The sequence below is a fragment of the Monodelphis domestica genome, chromosome 8 (genome assembly GCF_027887165.1).
Source record: "Monodelphis domestica isolate mMonDom1 chromosome 8, mMonDom1.pri, whole genome shotgun sequence".
NCBI classification, from domain to species: domain Eukaryota; kingdom Metazoa; phylum Chordata; class Mammalia; order Didelphimorphia; family Didelphidae; genus Monodelphis; species Monodelphis domestica.
Window position 1 is genome coordinate 160585073 of NC_077234.1, and position 24583 is coordinate 160609655.

Genomic DNA, 24583 nt, shown 5'->3' on the forward strand with positions numbered 1-24583 from the left:
GTTTATCATTATTATTGTGACTTTAGGAAATGATCACTGGAAAATTATTTTAATAAACCAGTTGCAAGTTTAGAAATCATAGGCAGATAGATCTTCAGGGATCCACAAAGTACTAATGTGCTATTTCCTTTGATAAAGGGTTAAGCCTTGGAAAGAGGTATAAGTGATAACATTTGTATAACCCAGTGGAAGTGCTGATTGGATCAAGGAGGGGGGAGGGAAAAGGGGAGGAAAAGAAAATGAAATATGTAAACATGGAAAAATATTTTTAAATTAAAAATTAAAAAAGAGTTGAGTCTTGCATTGCATACACAAAGCTTCAGAGTAAAAGGTAAAAGTAATAGGACAGGTGATGATCTTCATTAGAAAACTGCACCTGTAAACAAATAAGCTTAGGGTACATACCAAAGTGAGAATCTTCAGGGTGGCGTCGTTGAATATGACTTTGCAGAAAAGCATGATTCATAAAAGCCTTCTCACAAAAATGACACTGTAAAATTGAAAGGCATATTTCTAAGTCACAACAAGAAGTGCCCTTCCAACTAATTTCAATGAATATCAATGGCATATCTTCATCATCCCTCTTTATTGCCAAAAAATACTCCAACCAGCAATTAGCATCTGTGAATGACACTAAAAACTCCAGTGGAAAAGGCTAACTTTTCCACTAAGTATGGTAAGAATTGCCATTACAAGCATTTGTTGCTACAATATGAAACACTTGTTGCCTAGTCACAATTCAGCCTCAGGCTCTTGGTCAACACAAAAGAACTTTGCACCCCTACCCCTAATTTTAAAAAGAAGGAACTCTACTTTTTATCTTAGTACTTTAGGTTGGTCTCTAAGTTGCTGCAGTTTTCCAGTCTTTCTAAGTTATAGTACATTTCTTAAGCCTGAATTTTATTGAATTGTTAGTGTTTCTTTTGCCTTCTGCTTTGGAAAGACCACTTCTGGCTTCATATGACACATTTAATTTATAGTCTTCCTCAGACCACTCTCCAAATTCAAGTTCATTTTATTTCATAGGATCATAAATTTGGCCCAGAAGGGGACCTTGGTGGTCATTAACGCGTTACTCCCATTTTACAGATGAAGAAAGGGAAGTCCCTAGAAGTTGTCACACAGGTGGTTCAGTGGCCAAGTAGGGATCTGAATTGAGGTAAGATGACTAAATTCAGCATTTATTCCGCTACTAGGACTAATCTTTCATAACATTAATATATATTCAACTTAATTAAGTATAGGTATTAAGTTAGAAATTAGAGGGGAATTTCATTCTGTACTCATCTCTCTCTCTCTCTCTCTCTCTCTCTCTCTCTCTCTCTCTCTCTCTCTCTCTCTCTCTCTCTCTCTCTGATTTTATCTGTGTCCATGAATCTAATTATCATTCCTGAGTAAATTAATCTCATACACACTTTACATATATATATATATATATATATATATATATATGCAGTCCACTCTCCCATGAGCTTAAGTTTCAAGTAACCAGCCTCTCTATTGAACACTTCCAAATCAACATGTCCTGAACATTACTCATTATCTTTCTTTCAAAACTTCCCCACTTCCAAATTTCCCTATTTCTGTCAAAGGCAACAATATTCTTCTGGCCTTCCAGGTTCATAATCAAAATGTTATCCTTGACTCCTTTTTCTCCCACACCCAACATATGGCCAATCTTCCAGCTTCCTATTGCTTCTAAGATCAAATATAAACTTTCTGTTTGGCTTTTAAAGCCGATTGTGATCTGGCCCCATCCTATTTTTCCAGACTCATTAGATATTACTCTGTCACAATGCTAGTGCCAGCCTTTCTAATCACCTTATCTTTGACTAGCTTGGATTTATTGTGCTTTTATTATTCTACATATATTTATGCTACATATATTGTGAATTTATTTATTATTCTACATGTTAGCTCCTCCATTTGAATTAGAAAAGATTTTGTGCATAAAAGGCTGCTTTAACTGAGCCTTTGAGAGAGGAATTCTATAAGGCAGGGTAAGGAGGGAATGCTGGACACCAACACTCTCTTGGTTCAGGTTTGATATGAAATGAGATATTTATGTCACTGAAAAGTTAACAAAATGAGGTCCATTTTGCCTTATTTCAGAAAGGTCATGCAATAAGGATATAGTGGCATTTAGGGTCAGATTTAAGACCTATCTTTGCCCTGCCCTCTTAGAGAAGCGAGTCTAGTTAGCAGGTAATAGGGCAGAATCTCATGAACCCACCAAGTTGGAGATGCCTTGACCCCACCTGGGTGGGCCTCTTTATACTCTGAGATGACCAGAAAACTGTTTAAGAGAAGCAGAAGCCAGTCAAGAAGAGGCAGTGGCCTAACCCACATTGTGGGGAAATGCTGGTGAATATTAATCCCATCATGAGTGCATTAAAAACAAAAGGGCAATGGAAAGACATGAAGATGGGAGACAAGGTAACATGTAAGATGAACAGAAAAAAGGCTCAAATATCAGAGAACTGACAGATCATTTCATAATGAATAATAGAAAAATAAGAGAAGACGTATAAAGTAAAAAAAGCTAGCTATCTACACATATATTTATATTTGATATGCACATTTAAAAATATACAAATATACATTCTGATGATCCAATCATAGCTAACTGCATTTAAGAAGAAGAGTATGAAAGTGTTGAAAGAGAAAACAACCAAAAAACAAAAGCAAAATCTTTTTAAGACTATCATATGGCTTAAAGCCCTCAATGAGCTGAAGATTGGTATCACTAACATATCTAATATTTATATAGCATGCTACACTCTGTCAAGAGCTTAACATAATTTTCTCATTCAATAATATAGCACAAAGGCCAAAATCAACAGAAAGGTTTTGTACAAGTTATCTTAGGGGCAGAAATTCCTATTCCACTCTCTTATTTTGACACGGATGTGGTCTTGGGTTCTTGGAGTGACCCTAAGCTCTGGGAGTTCCTAACCAACTGGAAAGATTTTGAGAATGGGCCCATTAATGAAGTGGGTACATAAACTATCCAAGAACCTGCCCAGCTTGAAGTAGCTGATCACCAGGATGGTGATTGAATCTGTTAGCTACAATAACTCCTAAAGACAGTGGTGTCAAAGCTCAAATAGAAACCAGAGACCACTAAACCAATAAAAAGAATTCCTACTAGCTACATACTGACTTAGAAAACCACACAGTGATGTTTTGTATGTTCTACTGTAGTTTTGTTTCTTTTGTTAAATATTCCCAATTACATCATAATCTGGTTGGAGCCACACTCAGGAGTGTTCTGTAGACCTCATGGCTAACTCTAAATAGGGGTTATATGAATAACCCGCTTCTGCTCTAAGATATATACCCAAAGGTACTACCACCTGTGTTGGTGAAAGAACTACACATTTCAACAAAATTACAGATCCTTGAAGTATTACAATATGTTGGGAACAGGAGGAAAAAAAGCATGAGATGGGGAAGCTGATTAAGATTAATGAGAGGTTGTATTCTCCTTGGATAAGGAAGAGAGACACTAAATCCCTATTTTACTTTCTTCTCCCATCAAAAAGAATAACTTTCAGTCAAAAAGGACAAAACAAAAATGACAGGTTATCAAAACACAAGATAAATGAAGTTGGAAAAGAAGTAGCAAGCTGCTAATACCTAGGTTTTTCTAATTGCAGCTACTTGGTTCTAATGAATCAGGGAAGTGAAAGAAAGAACTTGAGGGTTGTGACATGATAGTCTCCCCTCAACTCCTATGCAGATGTGAGAGGTCCATGGTATGGAATATATGCATTTATTATCAGATTCTTTTCCATGTGTTGATTGTTTTCACTGCTTTTTCCCTTGCCCTTTCTTTTTAAAAACTGATTCTTCAATATATTGGCTGGCTCTTTGGGAGGCGAGGAGGAGGACATTTAGGCAATATAAAAACAAAAAAAGATTAATAAAAACTTACTTTAAAAAAAACTCAAAGATGATTGCTAGCCTAATGTTGGTAATCACTGGAGAAATTGAAGAAAGGGAGAGGTATCAGAGGAATTAAGGTTCAAGGATGGGTCAAAAAAGGAAGATCTTCAAATTCTGGGCCAGTGGGCTCAACATCTAGATTTTCTAAGAAACTCTAAAATGTTAATATAAAGAAATTTCTAAATCCTTAGAAAGGAAAGCAGTGACTATATTAAATGGCATGGACTCATCAAGTTTTATCAGCCTAACCTCAATTTTTGTGTGGTGATAGTTACCAGGCTGGGAGATCAGTGAAATGCTTTCAAAATAGTATGTCTGTATTTCAATAAAAAATGTATGACTAAGTCTTTGATGTTGTCCTTTTGGAAAACATGGAGATTGTGAGGTGTAAAATGGATAATGGAAGATTGCAAAGCTGGATCAGTGTGGAACTGAGTGATGATACTCAAAGAGGAATAGAACAATAACAATCTCGAGGGAGGTGATCGAGTGCTATGAGATCCTGCTCTTGACACTGCTTTGTTCAATGTTTTTACTAATGACTCAGATAAAACCAGATGGCAGGTTTATCCAATTTGCAAATGTTCCAAAGCTCAGAAGGATAGCTAATAACACTTAAATGACAGAATCAGGATTCAAAAAGATTGCAACAAGCTGGAAAGATAGGTCAAATCCAATAGGATTAAATTTAATCTGGATAAATTCAGTCTTACATTTGTGCTTTTGAAAAGTAACTGCACAAACAGAATATAAAGGCAATGTGTGCAATAATCAGTTCATTTCAAAAAGACCTAGTTGTGATATGGAAGTCAAAAACATCTAATGTAATCTTGAGAGGAATTAACAGAACGTTGGTTTCTAGAACCATGGAAGTGATAGTGCCCAATACACAACTTCTTCCACATTCTGGCATCATATCTGAAGAAGGGCATTGATAATCTGAGATGTACCCATAGCACATTTGACAAGAATAAAGTAAGAACTTTCTACTACACAAGGATCAGTAGAAAGAAATGGGGGAAGAAGTGCATAGACATGACTGGAGTCTTCCAATATTTGAAGAGCTGCTAGGCTGTATAAAAGAAGGATTATTTGTCTACATTGGAATTAAATCCCTGCAACCTCAATCCCTAGACCTCACTTCAAATGAGCTCTTTTAGCCTGATTCAGGCATATATTCCAGATAATGCTTCCTACTATTTTTGACCCTCTAGCAAACACTTACTGAACTTGGCTTTTTTCATGCAGTTTCTGAACTTTCTTGCACAATAACTTCCTTACTATGGTCTGTTCCTGCTTACCAACAATGAAAGACCATGGAACTTGGCCAGAAAGAGTTTATAATGAGACTCCAACCTTTCCCTCCCATAAAGAGTAGAGATAATTTTTTAAAGCACAAAAATCTACAATCATATAGTTTTGGAGGATAAAGCCTTTCCAATATCAATATAACCGAAGTACAGCAATGAATTTGAGGTAGCCTGGTGTCCTGGAAGGAGAACTAGATGAGAAATCAAAGGTTCTGAATTAAAATCCTGGCTTTCATATTTAATTTGATCTAGGTAAAGTCATTTAACCTCTCTAGCCTCAATGTCCTCATTTATAAATTGAAGCCACCTCTTCTCCTTTGACATTCCCATTATTATCTATCCTAATCTTACTTGCTGTTATTTACCAGCCCTCAGGCCATTTTTTTCCTATCCGCTACTCAAGAATCTCATGACCTATAAGAGGAAACAATGTGTATATAAAATATAAAAAATTATTACAAGATAACTTCAGAGGAGTGGGGGGGAGTAGAAATCAGGTGATCAAAAAAGGCTACATCTACATGATGGCACTTGATCTAAGCTTCAAAGGAAGCTAGGGCTTCAAAAATGCAAAGAGAGTGTTTTCTATGCACTAAAGACAATTTATATGAAGGCTCTGTAGCATGGACATGAAGTGTAATGTGTGTGTGTGTGTGTGTGTGTGTGTGTGTGTGTGTGTGTGTGTGTGTAGTGAGCATAACCAAATCTGTTTATTCAGGGACAGCATATTTATTTATTGGCACTACAGGGTCCAAGTGACAACTTTGAAAGAAATAACCAATCACTACTCCAGAGGAAGCATGTTTCTCACCTCTAGGCAGAGGGGTCATAGGATCACAAAGGTAAATCTAGACAGGATTTCAGAGGCCATAAAACCTAATTAATTCAGGCTATTCACTGGATGATCATATACTGACTGAAGCTTAAATACTTTGGACCCTATAATGAGAAAACAGGAATCTTTAGGGGAAAAAAAACAAACCCTAATGTTGAGAAAGATGGAAGGTAAAAGGAGAAGGGACCAGCAGAGGTTAAGATGGATAAATAGAGAGATGGAAATAATGAACATGAACTTGAAGGGATGGTGGAGTACAGAAGGACCTGGAACGCTATCGTCCATGGAGTCATGAAAAGAGTCACTAATACAAATTAACAACAAAAACAGTCTAATCTCCTTCATTATAGAGATAAAGAATCCTAAGCCCAGGAAAGCTGGATGACTGGGCAAGATGACATAGCCAGTGAGTACTGGAGGTGAGATGTGACCCATAACTATAAGCACAGAATGAGTTTTGCTTTCATATATAGCCAAATTGTGAATTTTCTTGGCTTGACTACACTTGATCATTAAAGGGGAAATATTTTATTAATTTGGGGGGGATATATTGCAGCTATTGTAGAAGTATGAAGAAGTGTGATACAACATTTTGAAAGTACATGTGAAACACTGCAAACATGCAAAGAAGAAAGCAAAGTCACTTCAGCTTCTTGAGGATGTGCTTTCAGAATATCACTGCTGGCTATGCAGAAGATGGACTGGAGAGGGCAAAGACTTGAAGCAGGAATGCTAGTTTAAATCAATTGCAAAAGACCAGGAGTGAGGTGATGAATGCCTACAATATGGGGGGGGGTGGCTATAAGAGTGGGGAGAAGGAAGACAGGTGTGAGAGATGGAAAATCAACAGGATTGGCAAGTGATTAGATATAGAAGATTGTGGAAAGTTAGGACTTGAAGATGACTTCAAGGTTGTCCATTTGGGTGACTGGATAGACAGTGGTGTCCTAAACAGAAACAGGCAAGTTTGGAGGAACTGATTATAGTTTTGGGCATCCTGAGTTTGAGATGTCTATGGGACATCCAGATTGAAATGTCCAATAATCTCTTTGTATTGCTATACTGGATGTCAGGGCTGGGAAAATGGATATGGGGGTCATTTGCAAAAGAGATGATAATTGAACCTATGGGAGCTGATGAGATCAAGTTAGACAGTACAGAAAGAAAAGAGGAGACCCAGGACAGAGTTCCACTTATACACAAATAGAGGGCTGGATGGCAATCCAGCAAAAGAGGCTGTGAAGAAGCAACCAGTCAGAGAGGACCAAGAAAAAAAATTGTCATATAATTCAAAGAGAAGAGAATATTCAGGGGGAAAGATCATCAGTGTCAAATATTGCAAAGAGATCAAGAATGAGGACCAAGGCAAAGTCATTGGATTTGGTGCCTGGCACAAAAGTGTTAGATATTATTATTACTATCACTTGAAGAAGGCAGTTTCAATTGAGTGATAAAGTTGGAAGTCAGATCTAAAGAGAAGATCTAAAGATTTAAAGAGAATAAAATGGGGACAGCTAGGTGACTCAATTGATATAATATCAGGACCAGAGATAGTATGTCCTGGGATCAAATCTGGTCTCAGACACTTCCTAATTGTGTGACCCTTGGCAAGTCTCCTAACCCCAAATGCCAACTTCCCACTCTTCTGCTTTGGAATCAATATTTAGTATCAATTCTAAGACAGGTAAGTTTTTTTTAAAAAAAGAGAGAATGAAATGGAAAGAAAATGGAAGTGGCAAAAACAGACAGCTATTTTTAAGAGTAGCTAAAAAAGAAAAAGGAAGTTGGTTATAGAACAGTAGCTTCCAAAATCAAGTAAGGGTTTTTTAAATGGTGGTGGTGATGATGATGATGATGATGACTTGGGCATATTTGTGGTCAGCAGAGAAAGAATCAGTCAACAGGGAGGTGTTTCAAGTGAAAAACAGAGGGGATAAGAATGAGGGAGCAGTCTGCTGGAGGAGAGAGAGGAGCTACTTCAGAAAGAGAAGGGCTATCTCTTCATCAGACTGATATAAAAAAAGCAAGAAATGGGAGATGAACTCAAAGGGGCCTGAGGATACAGGATAGGGGAGAAGCAAAAAGTCAAAGAATGGTCTCTGTTTTCTCAGCAAAGTATGAGGAAAGGATCATCTTCTGGAGGCTAATGGGAAAGGACGATGTAGAGGGCTGGAAGAAAGAAGAGGTTTATAATAACTGAAGGGAGGAAGGGAGATGCTTAACAGAGAATCGATTTGGAAAATTAAAAGGGATTTCCTTGTTACAGTTCAGATTTAATAACCTTAGTATATAGTGGGCACAGTGCAGCTGCATGACTTTTTTCCATTCAAGGAGGAGTAGAGAACATGTATGGAGTAATATAAAATTAGAAGAAAAAAAAAAAGGAAAACAAGCATATATTAAGTGCTGACTATGTGCCAGGCACTGGACTAAGTCCTTTATGAATATTATCTCATTTGAAACTCACATTAACCATAATAATGTTCCCATTTTACAACTGAGAAAACTGAGGCAGAATTAAAGTGGCTTGCCCAGGATCACATAGTTTGTGCCTGAGGCAACATTTGAACTCCAGTCTTCCTGGCTCTATAAAACTAGTACTCTATCCACTACACCACCTACCTGTCAAAGTATGGCAAGGTGGAAAGCCAATAATAGTAAGAGATTTGAGAATAGTGGATAACAGGATGTTAAACTGTTTACAAACTCTTGATATCTTCATCAGGCATAACAATTCAAACTCCATGATTCAGAACTTTGATATTCTTCTCAGGGCCCACCTCTGAGCCTTCCATTTCTTCCTTTTTTGCCTCCCATGTTCACCACTCATCCCTGTTTTCCCAGTCTATCACCTTTGCTTTCTTCCCTTCAAAATAATTAACCAGCTCCAGCTCTGAATCCCTTGCACCCTAGTTCCCTTGCCTCATCACTGCTCATTCCTTCCCAGCTTCCATCTGAGGGTGATGTCTACTGTCCATTCCTGCTACTTAATACTCATGCTACAGAACAAAACTAGAAGTCACACAATTGTGTCAAATGGGTTCCCTCAATTCCCACAATTCCCTCACCACTGAATCTGATTTCTACCCTCAATAAATTCTTTACTGAACATTCCCTCACAACTCATTTAGTTTCTCCAAACTTTTTTTTCTCTCTTCAAGCCACCAACTTAATTGACCCTCTCAATAGAGGGTTTCATCTTCTTCACTGAGAAGTTGGAGGACCCAGTTATTCCCTATTCTATACATTATCATTATCAACATTATCCCCCATTCTCTTCTCCTATGCTCTAGTCTAGAGATTTTGTGTCATGGATCCCTTTGGCAGGTCAATGAAATCTATGGACCCTTTCTTATAATAACATTTTCAAATAATTGGAGGAAATTTTAAATTTTAGTTAGAGCCCAGTGAAAATAAAGATGCTATGTTTTCCCCCGTCCAAGAGAATGGACTTTGTGAAATCTATTTGAAACCTTGGTTAAGAAGCCTCCTCTGAAAAAGAGATGGCCCTTGTGCTCTTGATCCCTTCTGCTTCTAGACTTGCCTTTTTATCATCTCCTCCCTCCTCATCTTTATTCCCTTCTAATCATTGGCTCCTCTCCTGACTACCTCAAACACACTCAGATCTACCTTAAAAATTTTCTCTTGATGTCTTATCAGACAATCAATTCTTATCTCCATTCTATATCTAGCTTTTCTGGAAACCAAAGTCTTAAAAAAAACATCTATACTTGTTATCTTCATTTTACCCACCCATGACTAAAACTCCCACCAATTATATCAGTAATCACAATTACAAAATTCAGATCTTTTCTCAGTCTTTTTTTCCTTCTTAGCCTCTCTGTAGCTGTTGATGCCCTCTTCCTTTGTGATACTGTTCTTTCCTGATTCTCCTCCTATCCCTTTGACCATTCTTCAGTTTCCTTTACCAGATAATTTATTTATATCCCAAATTATAAATACAGATGTTCCTCAAAGCTTTCTCTTGGGTCATTTCCTTCTTCTCTACTCTCTCCTTCCCACATGTTCAATTTTCATTTCCACACAACTTGGCCCAAATCTAAATATCTTCTCTAACCTCTCTTCCAAACTCTAGTCCCATATCACCAATTGCCTGCTAAAATCCTCCCACCTGGATGTCCCACAAGCCTCTCAATTACAACAGATCTAAACTAAATTCATTATCTTTCCCTCCCAAATCCATCTGTTCCCAACTTGCCTTTTTCTGTCAAAGACATTACCATCTGTCTAGTCTCTCTGGTCTACCACCTTGATTATCCTTGCCAATTTCTATCCCTCACCTACCATGCCTAACTGGTTGTCAAATCTTGCTGCTGAAACTTCCACAATACCTCTTCTCACTAATCCCTGAGGGGATTTGGGGAATTGAGTGAACCCAATAACTTCATGTTGTGATTCAGTTCTGGAGCTAGGTCAATTTTATTTAATTATGGATTTAGTCTAATTTCTGTCTTGTGAGAAAACTATTCAGTTATGAGAACTGTGAGAAAACGTTATTGCATTGTATGAACCTAGTCCTGCAAGGCGGGGAAACTAGACAATCTCTTCCTATTGCTTAAAGACCCTTAACTAAGGACCTTGGTTTTGTTGACCAGAAACCTAGTCAGGTCCAAAGATCAACACAAGGAGTTTTTGTTTTTTTTTTTTCCACAAGTAACCCATATGTCTGTCTTGAAAACTGGTCCCATACTGGTCAATCAGTTATTGTTTCCATGTTCTTTGACTGAATATATAGACACTTAAGAGAGGAGTAAGAAACCTCTTTTTCTGATTTCAGGGAATTATATCTGTTAGCTCTCTACCCCTCAACTCAAAAAGCCCTTAATCTTTCCTCCAATTAAAAATCAAATTACCTACTCATGTATCCTGATTTATATCCTGTTAATTTTTTTCTTTTAATGCATAAAAATCTGTCTCTTTCTGTATTTGGGATCCAGTGGCAAAACTGAGGACGGTGACTGATCTTGATTTATTATACAATTGGCATGCATTGCTTAATAAATTGATTTATTAGGAAGCTCAAACCTTAGTTTCCTCAGTTATTTTGGATTTCACCTGCCACATCCCACAGTTACCACCTTAGTTTGGGTCCTCATCAACTCTTGTTTTAGCTATTGAAATGCTGTCCTCTTTAGACTTTGGCTTTCAAATCTTTCCCCACTGCAATCTAATCTTTTCTGTACAAGTACCACTAGGAGAAATTAAAAAATAATCTACTGTTTGACCTTTAAAGTCCTTACCATACCTGGATCCCATCTACCTTTTCAGTCTCCTTGAATATTATTCCCTTTGCCTTGTTCTAATCTATGCAAAGGCCTTCCTATTCATTCTTCCTCACATGTAGGACTCTAAGTCTCATCTCAGTGCCATTTCATTCTCCTCTATGCCTCCAAGGCAGTCCTTCTTCAACTCTATCTAATGGAATTTCTCACTTCCTTTAAGAATCTGCCCAAGTACTACCTTCTGTATAAAGCTTTTCTTGAGCCCTACAAAATACTAGTACCATCCCTCCCTAAATTGATTTGTATTTATTTTGTATTTATTCTATCTGTACTCCAGACAACTGTCTGAGACTAAAAGTTTCAGAGAAGGTATCAGTAACACTTGGAAGGGGGAGTTTCTTCATTGGGAGTTCCTTAAAACAATAAAATCACAAGTCTAGTCCCATCTAATCCCATCCCACATTTATATGGGTACAGGTTGTCTTCCTCAAACAGAATATAAGTTCCTTGACAAGAGGAATTGTTTAATTATTCTCTGTAACCTCACTACCTTGGTGTAGAAGATAGACATCCAGTCTCAGAATCAGGGATACCTGGGTTCAAGTCCCACCTCTTATATATACTGGCTATATGCCCCCTGGCAAGTCACTTCATCTCTCAATGTCCTAGACAAGCCTTTACCTTCCGTCTTAGAATCAATAGTGTTTATTGGTTCCAAGGTAGATTCTTAAAGGAAGTGAGAAATTCTATTAGATAGAGTCGAGAAGGGGCTGTCTTATAGGCATGGAGGATGAACGAAATGGCCCAGAGATGGAACCTGGAGTCCTATATTCCTAGGCAATGGGGATAAAAGGACTTGACCAGGCTCACAAACCTAGGAAATGTCTGTGGCCAGATTTGAATCTAGGCTCTAGACCTGGTTCTCAACCCATTGTGCCACTTTGCTGCCCCCAGCAATTCTTTTATTTTGTTTTAATTTTTAAACCCTTACCTTCTGTTTTAAAATCAATATAAAATATAGGTTCCAAGGCAGAAGAGTGGTAAGAGCTAGGCAATGGGGGTTAAGTGACTTGCCCAGTGTCACACAGGTAGGAAATGTCTGAGCTCACATTTGAACCCAAGACCTCCTTTCTCTGGACTTTGCTCTCAATCCATCCAGCAGCCCCCCCCCCAAAAAAACTCTTTTAAGACCATGGGTTGCAGAGGTTGCACCAGTCTTCATTGGAGGATGAATGGGGCATAGAGAAAAGAATATTTATATAGAGCCTACTGTGTGCCAGATGGGGCAACTAAATTAAGAGATTAACAGAGGTTAAATGACTTTTCCAGGCTCACACAGCTAGTAGAGAATCTGAGATCATATTTGAATGCATGTCTTCCTGACTCCAGGTCCAGTGGTCTATCCACTAATAGTCCCAATGAGAAGAAGACAATTTAAGCTTATAAATCTTGAGTCTATTTCCACAGCATTAATTGAGTTTGCCCCTTTCTCTTCATTCATTAAGACCACTAAGTTAGTTCAAGCCCTCATCACCTTTCACCTAAACTCTTAGAACAGTCTCTTAAGTGGCCCCTCCTTGCTTCTAGTTTCTCTCCTCCAATTCATCTACCACACAGCAGTTAAAAACAATCTACCTTTATAAGATGCCTTATCATTAATAATGGCTCGCTATCACCTTGAGGAGTTAGGAAAGCGGTGGCCAGCAAGATGGTGCAGTGGATAAAGCACCGGACTTGGAATCAGGAAGACACATCTTCTCAAATTCAAATCTGATCTCTGACACTTGCTGACTTGTGATCATGGGCAAGTCCCTTAACCTTGTTTGCCTCATCTGTAAAATAATCTGGAGAGGGAAATGGCAAACCATTCTAGTTTCTGTCACAAGAAAACTCCAAATGGGTTCACAAAGAGTCAGATTCAACTGACAGTGACTGAGCATGAAAACTGCCTCTAGGATAAAAGCCTTCAAAATCTGGTCCCAGTCCACCTTTCCAGACCTACACACTATTATGCTTCCTTGGCTCTTTGATGATCTAGCCACACAAGCTTGTTTCATAGAGAGGTGGTGCTATTTTACCTCTGTCTTGGCCCAAACTGACTCCCATATTTGGAGTGCTTTCCCTTTCTATTTCTGGCTCCTGGAATCTCCAGCTTCTTTCAAAGTTCAATTCAAGTGCCAATTCCTCCAGAAAGCCTTTCTGACACCCCTAATTCTTAGTTCATCCCACCCTGGAAATTGCCTTGTGTTTTTCTATTTCTTTCTCTTTCAATTTGCTGAATCCCACCCCACTCGTCCTCTAAAATGTAATGTCTTTCTGCCATGTACATCGCAATTGCTTGCCTTCTCAATGATGGGGAGGGAGGAAGAGTGAGAGAATTTGGAACTCAATTTTTTTTTTTAAGTTTAAATTTTGTTTTTACATTTAATAGGAAAAATTAAATACTTAAAATAAAAATAAAATAAAATGGAATGTCTTTGAGGGTAGAGACTGTAGTGTTTTTGTCTGTTTCCTCAACATATAATAATAGTATACAGTGTACAGTAATAGGGTACCTGGTAGAGAAGCCTGGCAGATAGTTTATGAGTATTTGCTGAATTGAATGATAATTGTGTTAATTTTTAAAGTTCCTTTCAACTCTAAATATTAAATGCTGGTGATTACAACTTAGCAAAACAAATGATCAAAATAGTGCCCTAGAATCATTAATGAGAGGTTATATTTTGCTTGAATTCTGCTTTACAAGACAGGAACACATTCATTTATAATAGAAAAATTTTAGTTTAATCTGGAAAACTTGGCTATCTAGAGAATGTGCCATGGTTCCATAGATATAAAGCTTTCATGTACTTTAAATAACAGTAGTCCTGTTTAACAGGGTCATTAATTCTGTAAAAATAGAGTTTTGTGATCTTTCTGTTGCTTGGAAGTGGAGGGTTGGTAAGGAGGAGAGTTTTCACTGAACCTTTAAATGTTCCAAACAAAACAAACATTACCAATTTTTTCTCATCATTTTTATTTTTTCAGTCTGTTAGTCAATTTCACACATTCTTTTAGGTCCTCTCCAAATTATGGTTCATTAATAGGTAGCTAAGTGGAATGGTGACAAGAGCATTGGGCCTAAAGTCAGGAAGACCTAAGTTCAGATCCCACTTCAGATTCTTTTTAGCTGTGTGCCCATGGACAAGTCACTTAATCTGTTTGTCTCAGTCTCCTTGATTATAAAACACAGATAATACCACCTCAAAAGGTTGTTGTGAGAATCAAATGAGATCAAATAATTTGCACAAAGTAGTTGCTTAATAAATGCTTGTTCCCTTCTTGGTAGGGATCTGACTAATGGAAGAATTATTTTTCAGATTCTCTGTGTGAAATTGTTTGTGTAACCTAGTATAGCCTTAATAACAATGCATGGTTTAATCTGTATTCCAGAATGATCTCTAAGACCTTTTAGGTGATTTTTGTAGTTGGAGAACATTAAGGTCAGGGGTTCCCAATGATTTTTGTTCTGAGAACCTTTTTCAATAATACCACCCTTAGCAACCCCCAGAGTAATTAAATATGCTTCTCATAATATTCATAAGCAATTTTTCTAGATTAAGGTATCATTAAAGAGTATTTAGCAAGAACCTCTTGGACCACCTTTGCAATCAGGAATCACTAAAAAGGAACCAGTAATTTAGGATATACTTTTCTATTTTATCCATTTGAGGCCTTTATTTAGATATTTTCCCGAGGGGTAATTTCTATAGACTTTCTAAGGGGAGGAAAATGTGACATCAAGATCCACTTCCAACAAATATTCAGATAATTACTTTGAGCTCATCAGCTTCCAACTCATCCATCAGTAGGCATTTATTAAACTCCTACTGCATGCTAGGCACTGGTGATACAAAGAAAAAGAATGAAACAATCTCTCTTTGAAAAATAACAATAACATTCTATGGTAACAAGAAATCCTTGAAAACTGAACAGTTCCTGATCTTCAGAAAATTCACTTCAATTGCAATATATATGTACTTAATTTTCATTATTTTATCAGTCTCAGCTGGGAGACAGTGAAAGGTTTCTAGCATTATGCCTTGAAGATGTTTCCAATAAAAAAAAAAAACCCTGCTACTGTTCAATTCGTCATTCATCCCTTGGATTACAATCGAAGGGTATGTGCCATCTGTTTGTTCAACCTATTCTGCAGAAAGCCCTGGAAACTCCTGCATTCATTGAAACGGGCTATTTCTCTATAAAAGGATACACTTTCCAAGGCTAGGAGGGAAAACCTCCCCAGCTCATCTCAGCCAAAGAAGCATCAATGTACAAAATAAATAAATAAACATTGGACTTTTCAAGCAAAACAATAGGGCTTCCACCCCAAAGGCAAGGACAGTTGCCTACCTGGTAGTAGCTGGCTTTTGCCTCAATCATCATCTGCTGGGTGGAGATCATCCTTTTCCTTCGTTTGCACTCTTCCTTCAGCACCTTCATCTCCGCAGTCTGTTTCGCCAGCAACTTCTTGCTCTGCTCCCCGTCGGTCAGGGCCAGGCGCAGCCTCTCCTCCAAGGCTTGCAGCTGGGCAGTGAGAAACTCCTGCGAGTGCAGCAGGTACTCGATGGTGAATTGAGCCAAGCGGATGAGCTTCAACAGCACCGGGTCCACGCCGGTTTGGCAGTGATGGCATTTCTCATCCTCCAGCTTGCAGAAGGTGATGTTCATGATGTTCTCCTGCAGGGTGAGGAAGTCCAGTTCGCCCGCGACCTTGTCCACGTCGATCGCGCTGAGCCGCCTCCAGTCCACGCTCTCGAGCCGAGGCCGGAACTGGAAGAAGGGGAAGGGCCCTGCTCCAGCAGAAGCCATGCCGGCCACCCCGGCCCCTGTGGAGCGGGCTGGACAATGCAGCGTCGAGGTGGAGGAGGGCGCGTGCCCCTCTGTGCCGCTGACAAACGGATAGTAGACGTGCTTCTGGAAGGGCTGCAGAGGAGGAGGACGGAGAGAGAAAGAAGGAAAGAGAAACGGCTACGGCGGCTGAAGGCTGGCCAGGAGTGGGAAGGGGAGGTTAGCGGGAGACTGCCCGCTGGGACCTCCGAGCTGGTGCACACCCCGCCTCCTCCCCGGTGGGCTCCATCCAGCCAGCCGCCGGGCTTCGTCTTACCATGGTGGTGCGCCAACCCCTTGGCTGCAGAAGGGGGCGGGCGCTGATGCAGCCTGCTCAACACAGGGTCTCCGCCGAGTCTTCTATCTCCTCTTGACTCTTCCGGCTACAGCCACCGCCGCCGCCGCCGCCGCCGCACTCTCGGTCCCGGGAAGAAGGCTAGTTCCCAGGCAGCGGCGGCGGCGGCGCTGGCCTAAGGTCCGGGCGTCCTGGCAGTTGCTATGGCAGCGCCCCGGGGCTGGGTTGGCCCGGGGCGGGCAGGGAGGCTGCTGCAGGAGCGCGAGCCACAGCCCCTGCAAGAAAAGATTGGGACTGCCAGTGAGGGCACGTTGGCCGCTGACCGATCCCCACTCCTGCTCTCCCTACACCCCACGCGCGAAGGGAACTGCAGCTTACTAGGAGTCCCCGCCTCACACAGGAAAGCGTAGAGCCTGTGCTCTGGCTTCTAAAAGAAATGCTATTTTCACGATTCTTGGCCACGTTTTGGGTTCTGGTTCGTGCTAACTGGCTACCACCCTCTGATTTTTCCTTTGTCCAGTTCAATACAATCAGTTTTTAAGCCTAGAAATATATCCACTCACCTTTGGCTTTGTACAAGCTTTAAAGCTTTATTGCGGGGAATGAATAATGTTTTGAGTGGCCCGAGTCGGGGAGTGGGAAGGGTGATTGTGAAGAGAAATCCTTAATATTAAGATTTGCATTTGCATTATTGCTTATACTTAATTTTATTTATATTTAATTTTTAAGTTAATATTGCTTCTAATTTAGTAGTAAAGTCAGAGATTTAATATATGGCATTTATTACCCATGGAGTCAGGTAACCTTGAAAGCAACATAGAGGAGGATGTCAGGAGTGGGGCAACATAATACTGCTTCCTATAAGCCACATTTTAAAGGCAGAAAAGTCTACTCTACAGAGCAGGCAGTACTGTTTTGTTTTTAGTAAGTTAAATCCCACCTGTTAGAAGGGAAGGTTGAAAACCTCCAGTGGCTATAACATTAGGGGGAGCATTTTCCAACCTTTGTGAAGATGCATGTTCCTTGTTTTGGCTCTGAGAGTAGGTATCTATCTTTGGAAAGCACACATTATATTAGGCCCTTATCCATAGCATTTTGCTGACTCCAGTTTGTAGAGATTGCCCATTTGAGCAATGGAATAATAGGCAAGGAATAACCTGATTTGCTCATGTCTTTGTGACTTTTAAAAAAACTACATCAATAAATGAGCATAATTTGTAATTTGGGATTCTAACTCTCCTAAAAGCTCTTTTCATGGCTTCATACCACAAGTAAAATTTAAAACACATCCAATGAAATAAGACACAATTCCTAATTATAGGCATTGTTAGATTATATATACTTATAAAATTATTCTATATAGTATTTCAGATATTCATGACCACACTGATACTGACTATAAAGTTTTAATAGAAATAAAATTTATATGAATTTTTATATCTTATGTTTGGTTTTTTAAAATTACATTCACTCACAATGACCTAAGGAGTCTTTCTTTCTCCTTGCGTTTGCAATGTAATTTAAATTATATTTAAAGAAAATTACAAAACAATTGGTGTAGTAAATGAGAACCTAGACCTGTAGTCAGGAAGACCTAAGTTCAAATCTACCCTCAGACATCCACTAGCTATGTGAACCCCTCTTTGTCTCAGTTTTCTCAACTGTAAAATGGGGATAATAATAGCATCTATGTCCCACTGTGGTTGTAAGGTTTGAATAAGATATTTGTAAAGTGCCTGGCACACTACAGGTGCTTAATAAATGCTTATTCTATCCACCTTCTCCCCAAGGTCATTAATTTCCCCTCCAATAAAATAGTTTTTCAAAATGTTGAAAAATAAACATAGGGAGTCGGATGGTTAAAAAAATATATCATTTGGGAGGCAGATATGATGCAGTGGGGGAACAAGCAAGCCTTATAATGAAACACCTGGATTCTAGTCCCATCTGTCCATTCCATATGTGACCTTGACCAAAAGTACTTCCCCCTCTGTGACTCAATTTTCTCATCCTTAAAATGAGGTAAACAGACACTACCATTTATTTATATGAGTGGCCTGCATCCTTCTAGTTTCTGATTATAGTCAGATGATCATAGACTAGAATTGAAAGGAGTTTTTAGAAGTCATTTAGTATATCTAGGAAATTAAAACTCATTGCTGTTAAATAACTTGCCCAGAGTCATAGAGGTGGTAGAGCCAGAATTTCACATTAACCCTTCTGGCTCAAATTTTGTTGATTTTTACTGTACCTAGCTGTCTTGTTTTTTAACTTTCTAGGCTGGCTTGCAGTTACCATAGAAACAAGCACTTCCAGGAAAAGCCAAACCTAATGCACAATTATATGCAGTGCCTAGGTCAATAATCCAGGAAAGGATGTTTTGTTTTTTTCTTCTTCCTTAATAACTAGAAAGACTAAGGAGAAGAAAGATAATTAATCAAAACAGGATAGGGACTGGATCTGGGATTTCTGCAGTATGGGGAAATCCTGGCTGAGAAAACTCCTATTAATGCAGATCAACATATTCTCTGAGGTGCCAATAGCACTGTGAAGTTAGGTGACTTGCCCAGGGTCACACAGCTACTATGTGTCAGAATTAGCGCTTGAATATGTTTCCTAGATGTTTCAAATTTTAATTTCTCTAGCCACCACACTACAGTCTTTCAGACTGATTCGGACTCCATCCTACAGCCGGAACTTCCCAAGAAATAATATTATTTGAAGGGAAAGATTTTAGGCTTTTTAGACAATCTGAAAGAAAAGTCCAGGAAAACCCATATTGTCTAGGAAACGGATGAATGAATTTTGACAATTCTTAGACCTACTCATTTCTCCTCCAGTCTCCTGCCTTGGCAATGGAAAGATGTGAAGAAAAAAAGACACCCGTCCCGAATATTTAAGAAGGAAGTCTTTAAGTGGAAGCAGGGAGGAGCAGGGTTCATAATTAATCAGTGGATGCTGTACTCATTTCTGTGAACCCTTCACCAAGACTGCCTCTGTACTGGTCTGTTCTGACTTGGGTTCACAAAATGGCTGGGCCAGGAAAGAGGGGAGAAAGCATTCTCCTTCCCAGGCTTTTGCTCATCCCCCGGGGGCTTCCCAGACAGCTGGGACCTTAGTCAGAGGAACTCCCTCTCCTGGGTGCAATGTGCACCACACCTCTTAAGTATCGGCCCTTTCAGCTTCCCCACAGAAGCATCAGCCCCCAAAAGACAAAGGTTGCAGGAAGGGGAGTTCCGGTTCAGATTCTAGTCCACCCGCTCCTCCCGCGTCTCCCAGTTAAAAGGAGGGCTGGGAATCGAAGCCTGGACTGCCACTCCTGGGGAAGATGCAAAGGGAGCGAGCAGCGCGGTAGATCCGTGCCAGAGAGGCGAAGATGTTTTAGGAGGCAGATTCTGGCAGGCTTCAAGGAAGCCCAAGCAAACAGCGCAATTCAAAGACTGAATTCGCTGTTGTAACCCCTCACCCCCACCCCCCGCCTTTCATTCCCACTGTTGTCCCCCTCATCCCCACCGGGAACCCTGCTCTAACAATTCCTTCCTAGTAGTAGCAGAGACCTAGCATCCCGACCCGGCAACTGGAAGTGGAATAAGAAGAAAGGAGAAGGGGATGAAGTGCAGCCATGCAGCTGGCGGTTTCCTCCCGGGGGATATACTCCCAAGGAAGCAAAGAAGACACTTGGGGGCTGGAAAAGGCTTTCAGCTGCCTCCCTTTCTTTTGGATCTGGCGATGAACTTGATCCTGTAAGGCTGAATTGCGGAGAAGTCGAATGATTGATGCCTTACCCAACCCTCTGGCCGCCTGGAGCCGTGGTGAAAACAGCTTCCCTTCCAAACTCAGGCTTCTCCACGCCCTCCCTTCCGTTCTCTCCTCTCTTCTACTTCTCCCCCTTTTCTGCAAGCTGGGCTGAGCTGTGCGCATACCGCAGCACTGAAAAATGCTCCACCAATCCAGCCTCTTGTTCAGACACGTGGTTCCTTGTGCCAGAGCTGAATGCTACCATGCCTGGAGAACACTTTTCAAAAAGAAATCCTGTACAGACTTGCTTTAATTGGGCTTGGAACGAATCAAGTCCTGAGCTAGACTTAGATCCAAAATTGTGAGATAGATGAAAACTGCCTTTGGCTCCATCCCAGCTCCCTCCACCTATCCTGGGACTTCAGCCCCTCCCCTTCCCACTCACCCTTTTCCCCCCCTTAACACAAATCTACCCTCTCTGGTTGCCCCTTAAGTGGAAGCCTTTTCCCTTTGCTAGTGCTCTATTACATTTAAGATGTTAGCTAATAAAAAGCCTTGGGGGGGTGCCATCTTCCAGAAGCTTTTGTATTTGAATCATAAAACTCCACAGTTGGAAAAGATCTAATCATCTACTTAGTTTAACCACTTAGTTTAGCAGATGTGGGAACTGAGGTTCAGAGTGTCCAAAGTCACACTGTCAGTGACTTGATAGAGGGAATGGAGTTCAGATATCCAGGCCTCTGAAGGATGGTGAAGTTTAAAAACATTAACATCATCTAATAATGAAATTTCAATCATTTTAGGAAATAAGGAAAATATTTGGGGACAAGACTTATGAAATCAGGCTACATTTTCACCACCTGCTTCAGCTAGTCAAAAGAATGGCCTTGAGAGTTTTTACAAAGCTTCCTTCTGGTCTTGCTTGTTATGGTTTCATGTTAACAAGTAGGGATAGGATTTTCTTTAGTAGAGTTCTTTTTAACTTCCATTTTTGATTTTAAAATATATACTATATTCTGGTTTTTACCAGCTAGTTTCCTGTTCTACCTGACATAAGATCTTCCCCTTCTGCTGTTTGGTCTGTAAATTATCATCTTTCCTTATTGAAAATCCTGTTTGAAATTCCGTTGTACTCATCTTGCTTATGTAACCCAAAAGTGTATATATGATTACTGAAACTGCTGTTCAGGCTCACTGATTTCTGTACACAGTGAATCTATGTTCTGATCATAATAAACATAAATATATATGCTATATAAAAATACTGCTGGGATGTTTCTTATTTAAATGTGTAAATGTAGAGTTGAAATTAAGTGAAAAGATGCTTTGAATTCAAAGAAAGATTCCAAGCTTCTGCCTAACTTCTTTAAAGAAATATGCCAGGGCAGAAATATAAGGTATTATGAGATGAATGGTTCTAAAGTGGAAAATGAAAACAACTTAGGAAATGAAAAGATTTTTTTCAATAAAGCTTAAATTCTGTAGCTATAGCTATGGTTTATCAGTGGTTAGTTGTTTGTGTTTTTTTCTGTGGACAGGGTTTCCCAATTTGACATAAACTAAAACCTGAGTACATAAAAAATGTGGTTTTTAAATCACCTATTTTGAGAATTTTTCTTTGTAATATAAAAGTTTAAATTGGAGTTTTATGCTAAATATGATAGTTATGAAGTAATATTGTGGTCCCTGAATTTAAAATATTATAGCTTAAATCAAAATTACTTTTAGCAGCTTTATTTACAAATATGTGGAAAGAGTGAAAGTGGGAAAATGTAGCCAAAGAGACAGATTTTAACAAGCTTACCAGCCCTTCTATAGTGAAGTGAGGGAAAATTAGAAGACAGTATGGGAGAGATTACGTTTGGATCAACATCTCACACCCTACAACAAGATAAACTCAGAATGGGTGAATGACTTGAATATAAAGAAGGAAACTATAAGCAAATTAGGTGAACACAGAATAGTATACATGTCAGATCTTTGGGAAAGGAAAGACTTTAAAACCAAGCAAGACTTAGAAAGAGTCACAAAATGTAAAATAAATAATATTGACTATATCAAATTAAAAAGCTTTTGTACAAACAAAACCAATGTAACTAAAATCAGAAGGGAAGCAACAAATTGGGAAACAATCTTCATAAAAACCTCTGACAAAGGTTTAATTACTCAAATTTACAAAGAGCTAAATCAATTGTACAAAAAAAGCAAGCCATTCTCCAATTGAAAAATAGGCAAGGGACATGAATAGGCAGTTTTCAGATAAAGAAATCAAAACTATTAATAAGCACATGAAAAAGTGCTCTAAATCTCTCATAATCAGAGAGATGCAAATCAAAACAACTCGCGGTATCACCTCACACATAGCAGATTGGCTAATATGACAGAAAAGGAAAGTAATGAATGATGGAGGGGATGTGGCAAAGTAGGGACACTAATTCATTGCTGGTGGGGTTGTGAATTGATCTAGCCATTTTGGAGGGCAATTTGGAACTATGCCCAAAGGGCAATAAAAGACTGTCTGCCCTTTGATTCAGCCATAGCACTGCTGGGTTTGTACCCCAAAGAGATAATAAGGAAAAAGACTTGTACAAGAATATTCATAGCTGTGCTCTTTGTGGTGGCCAAAAATTGGAATATGAGGGGATGCCCTTCAATTGGGGAATGGCTGAACAAATTGTGGTATATGTTGGTGATGGAATACTATTGAGCTCAAAGGGATAATAAAGTGGAGGAATTCCATGGAGACTGGAACAACCTCCAGGAAGTGATGCAGAGTGAGAGGAGCAGAACCAGGAGAACCTTATACACAGAGACTGATCCAGTGTGGTACAATCGAATGTAATGGACTTCTCCATTAGTGTCAATGCAATGTCCCTGAACAATCTGCAGGGATCTAGGAGAAAAAACACTACCCACAAGCAGAGGACAAACGCAACTGCTTAACTACAGGGGTTGAGGGAATATGATTGAGCAGAGACTCTAAATGAACACCCTAATGCAAATACCAAAAACATGGAAATGGGTTAAAATCAAGGACACATGTGATATCCAGTGGAATTGCGCGTCAGCTATGAGAGGGGTGTTGGGGGGGGGGGAGGGAGGAAAAGAAAATGATCTTTGTTTCCAATGAATAATGTTTGAAAATGACCAAATAAAATAATGTTTAGGGGGGGGGGAAAGTAGTTTTCAGATGTCTGTGAGCATCCCTATCTCTGACTGATCATTTGCCTGCCTCTGAGTTGTTTGTAACAAGAGGTAAGGGTCCACTTGTAGATGAAATAAAGTGAAATGACATTGTTGTATTTTCCCATCTCTGCATTTATTGTAAATGTAATGGGTGACACACCTGCAGTGATTTTTGCTTTTTAGTCCTCAGCTCCATGTGAAAATGGGTGGGACATATTGGGGACAGTTCTGTTACACTGTTACAGTCTCATACCAAGAGGGAGGGAAGTGCCCAAATGACTTGGTTACCCTGTGATATGTTATAATCTCATCCAGGAGGTGGGAATTATTTTTCCTGTGAAGCCTAGTAACTTTGAAATGGATTTCTTATATTTGAAATTCTTCATCAACAGTACAGAGGGGTTTTTTGGTTTCTCTCCTACCAAATTTTGGAATGATGATAATAATAGACTTTGTTGATATTATTATATCTTTTCAAAGGTTGAAAGATTGGCTAAATCTGTAGAACTTGTGACAAATATTTATTATTTCAAAGGTTTTTTACATGTCACACAGCAAGTTATGTGAATCCTAATGATAGTGGGTTTTTTTGCTATTGTCATTAAATGGGTAGACTCATAATTTTGGGAATTTTGGTACTTCTTAGAGTCTGTATTAGTTGTTTTACTACTTCTTTTAAAAGGTTTTTACTTCATGAAAAAATTATGTACACTCACACTGTGGATCCTGGACAAGTTAAGAGGGATATAAATTTCATTTTTGAGTGAGCACCTTTTGTATTGTGCCTCTGCTTGGCTAACACATTGTCATATGTAATGTGAACTGTGAAATTATGAAATTTTTAAATTTTTTTCTATTTATGTTTGTAATGGAATATTTGTTTTATTTTTTCCTAACCTTGGTGATACTTGAAGCATATGAAATCAGTATTAATGTTTTGATTTGAAAGGTAAAATTCACAGTATAAATTTATAGTATCTATTAGCCCTAGTAACTATGCATATCCAAAAGTTTTCAACTATGGAAACCTGCCATACATTGATAAAAGTTATGGGACTTTGTTTAGTGATTATGTCTGATTACAAGAGAAGGGAACAAAAGAGCCAATATACAGTGCCAAGTAGCACGAGGTTAACACAGATCAAAACTCATCCTGGGA

At 39.1% G+C, this 24583-nt stretch overlaps 1 protein-coding gene across 6 annotated transcripts in view; it reads right to left on the bottom strand.

The window, feature by feature from the left end:
• The window catches only part of DZIP1 (DAZ interacting zinc finger protein 1), a 108087-nt gene extending 87643 nt beyond the window's left edge, over window positions 1–20444 (bottom strand). For 4 of the 6 annotated variants that reach the window (XM_056807520.1, XM_056807521.1, XM_056807519.1 and 1 more), the window contains exons 1-4: window positions 20286–20413; window positions 16483–16775; window positions 15729–16301; window positions 406–490 (exon numbers count right to left, since the gene is read on the bottom strand). In XM_056807520.1, coding sequence (XP_056663498.1) covers window positions 406–490; window positions 15729–16301; window positions 16483–16485 — 661 coding nt within the window. In that variant the 5' untranslated portion in view covers window positions 16486–16775; window positions 20286–20413. Of the gene's footprint in view, window positions 1–405; window positions 491–15728; window positions 16302–16482; window positions 16776–20285 lie in introns of all 6 variants that reach the window. The other 2 variants (XM_007501387.3, XM_016424967.2) reach the window with 1 other exon arrangement.
• Between the last annotated feature and the right edge of the window lie 4139 nt (window positions 20445–24583).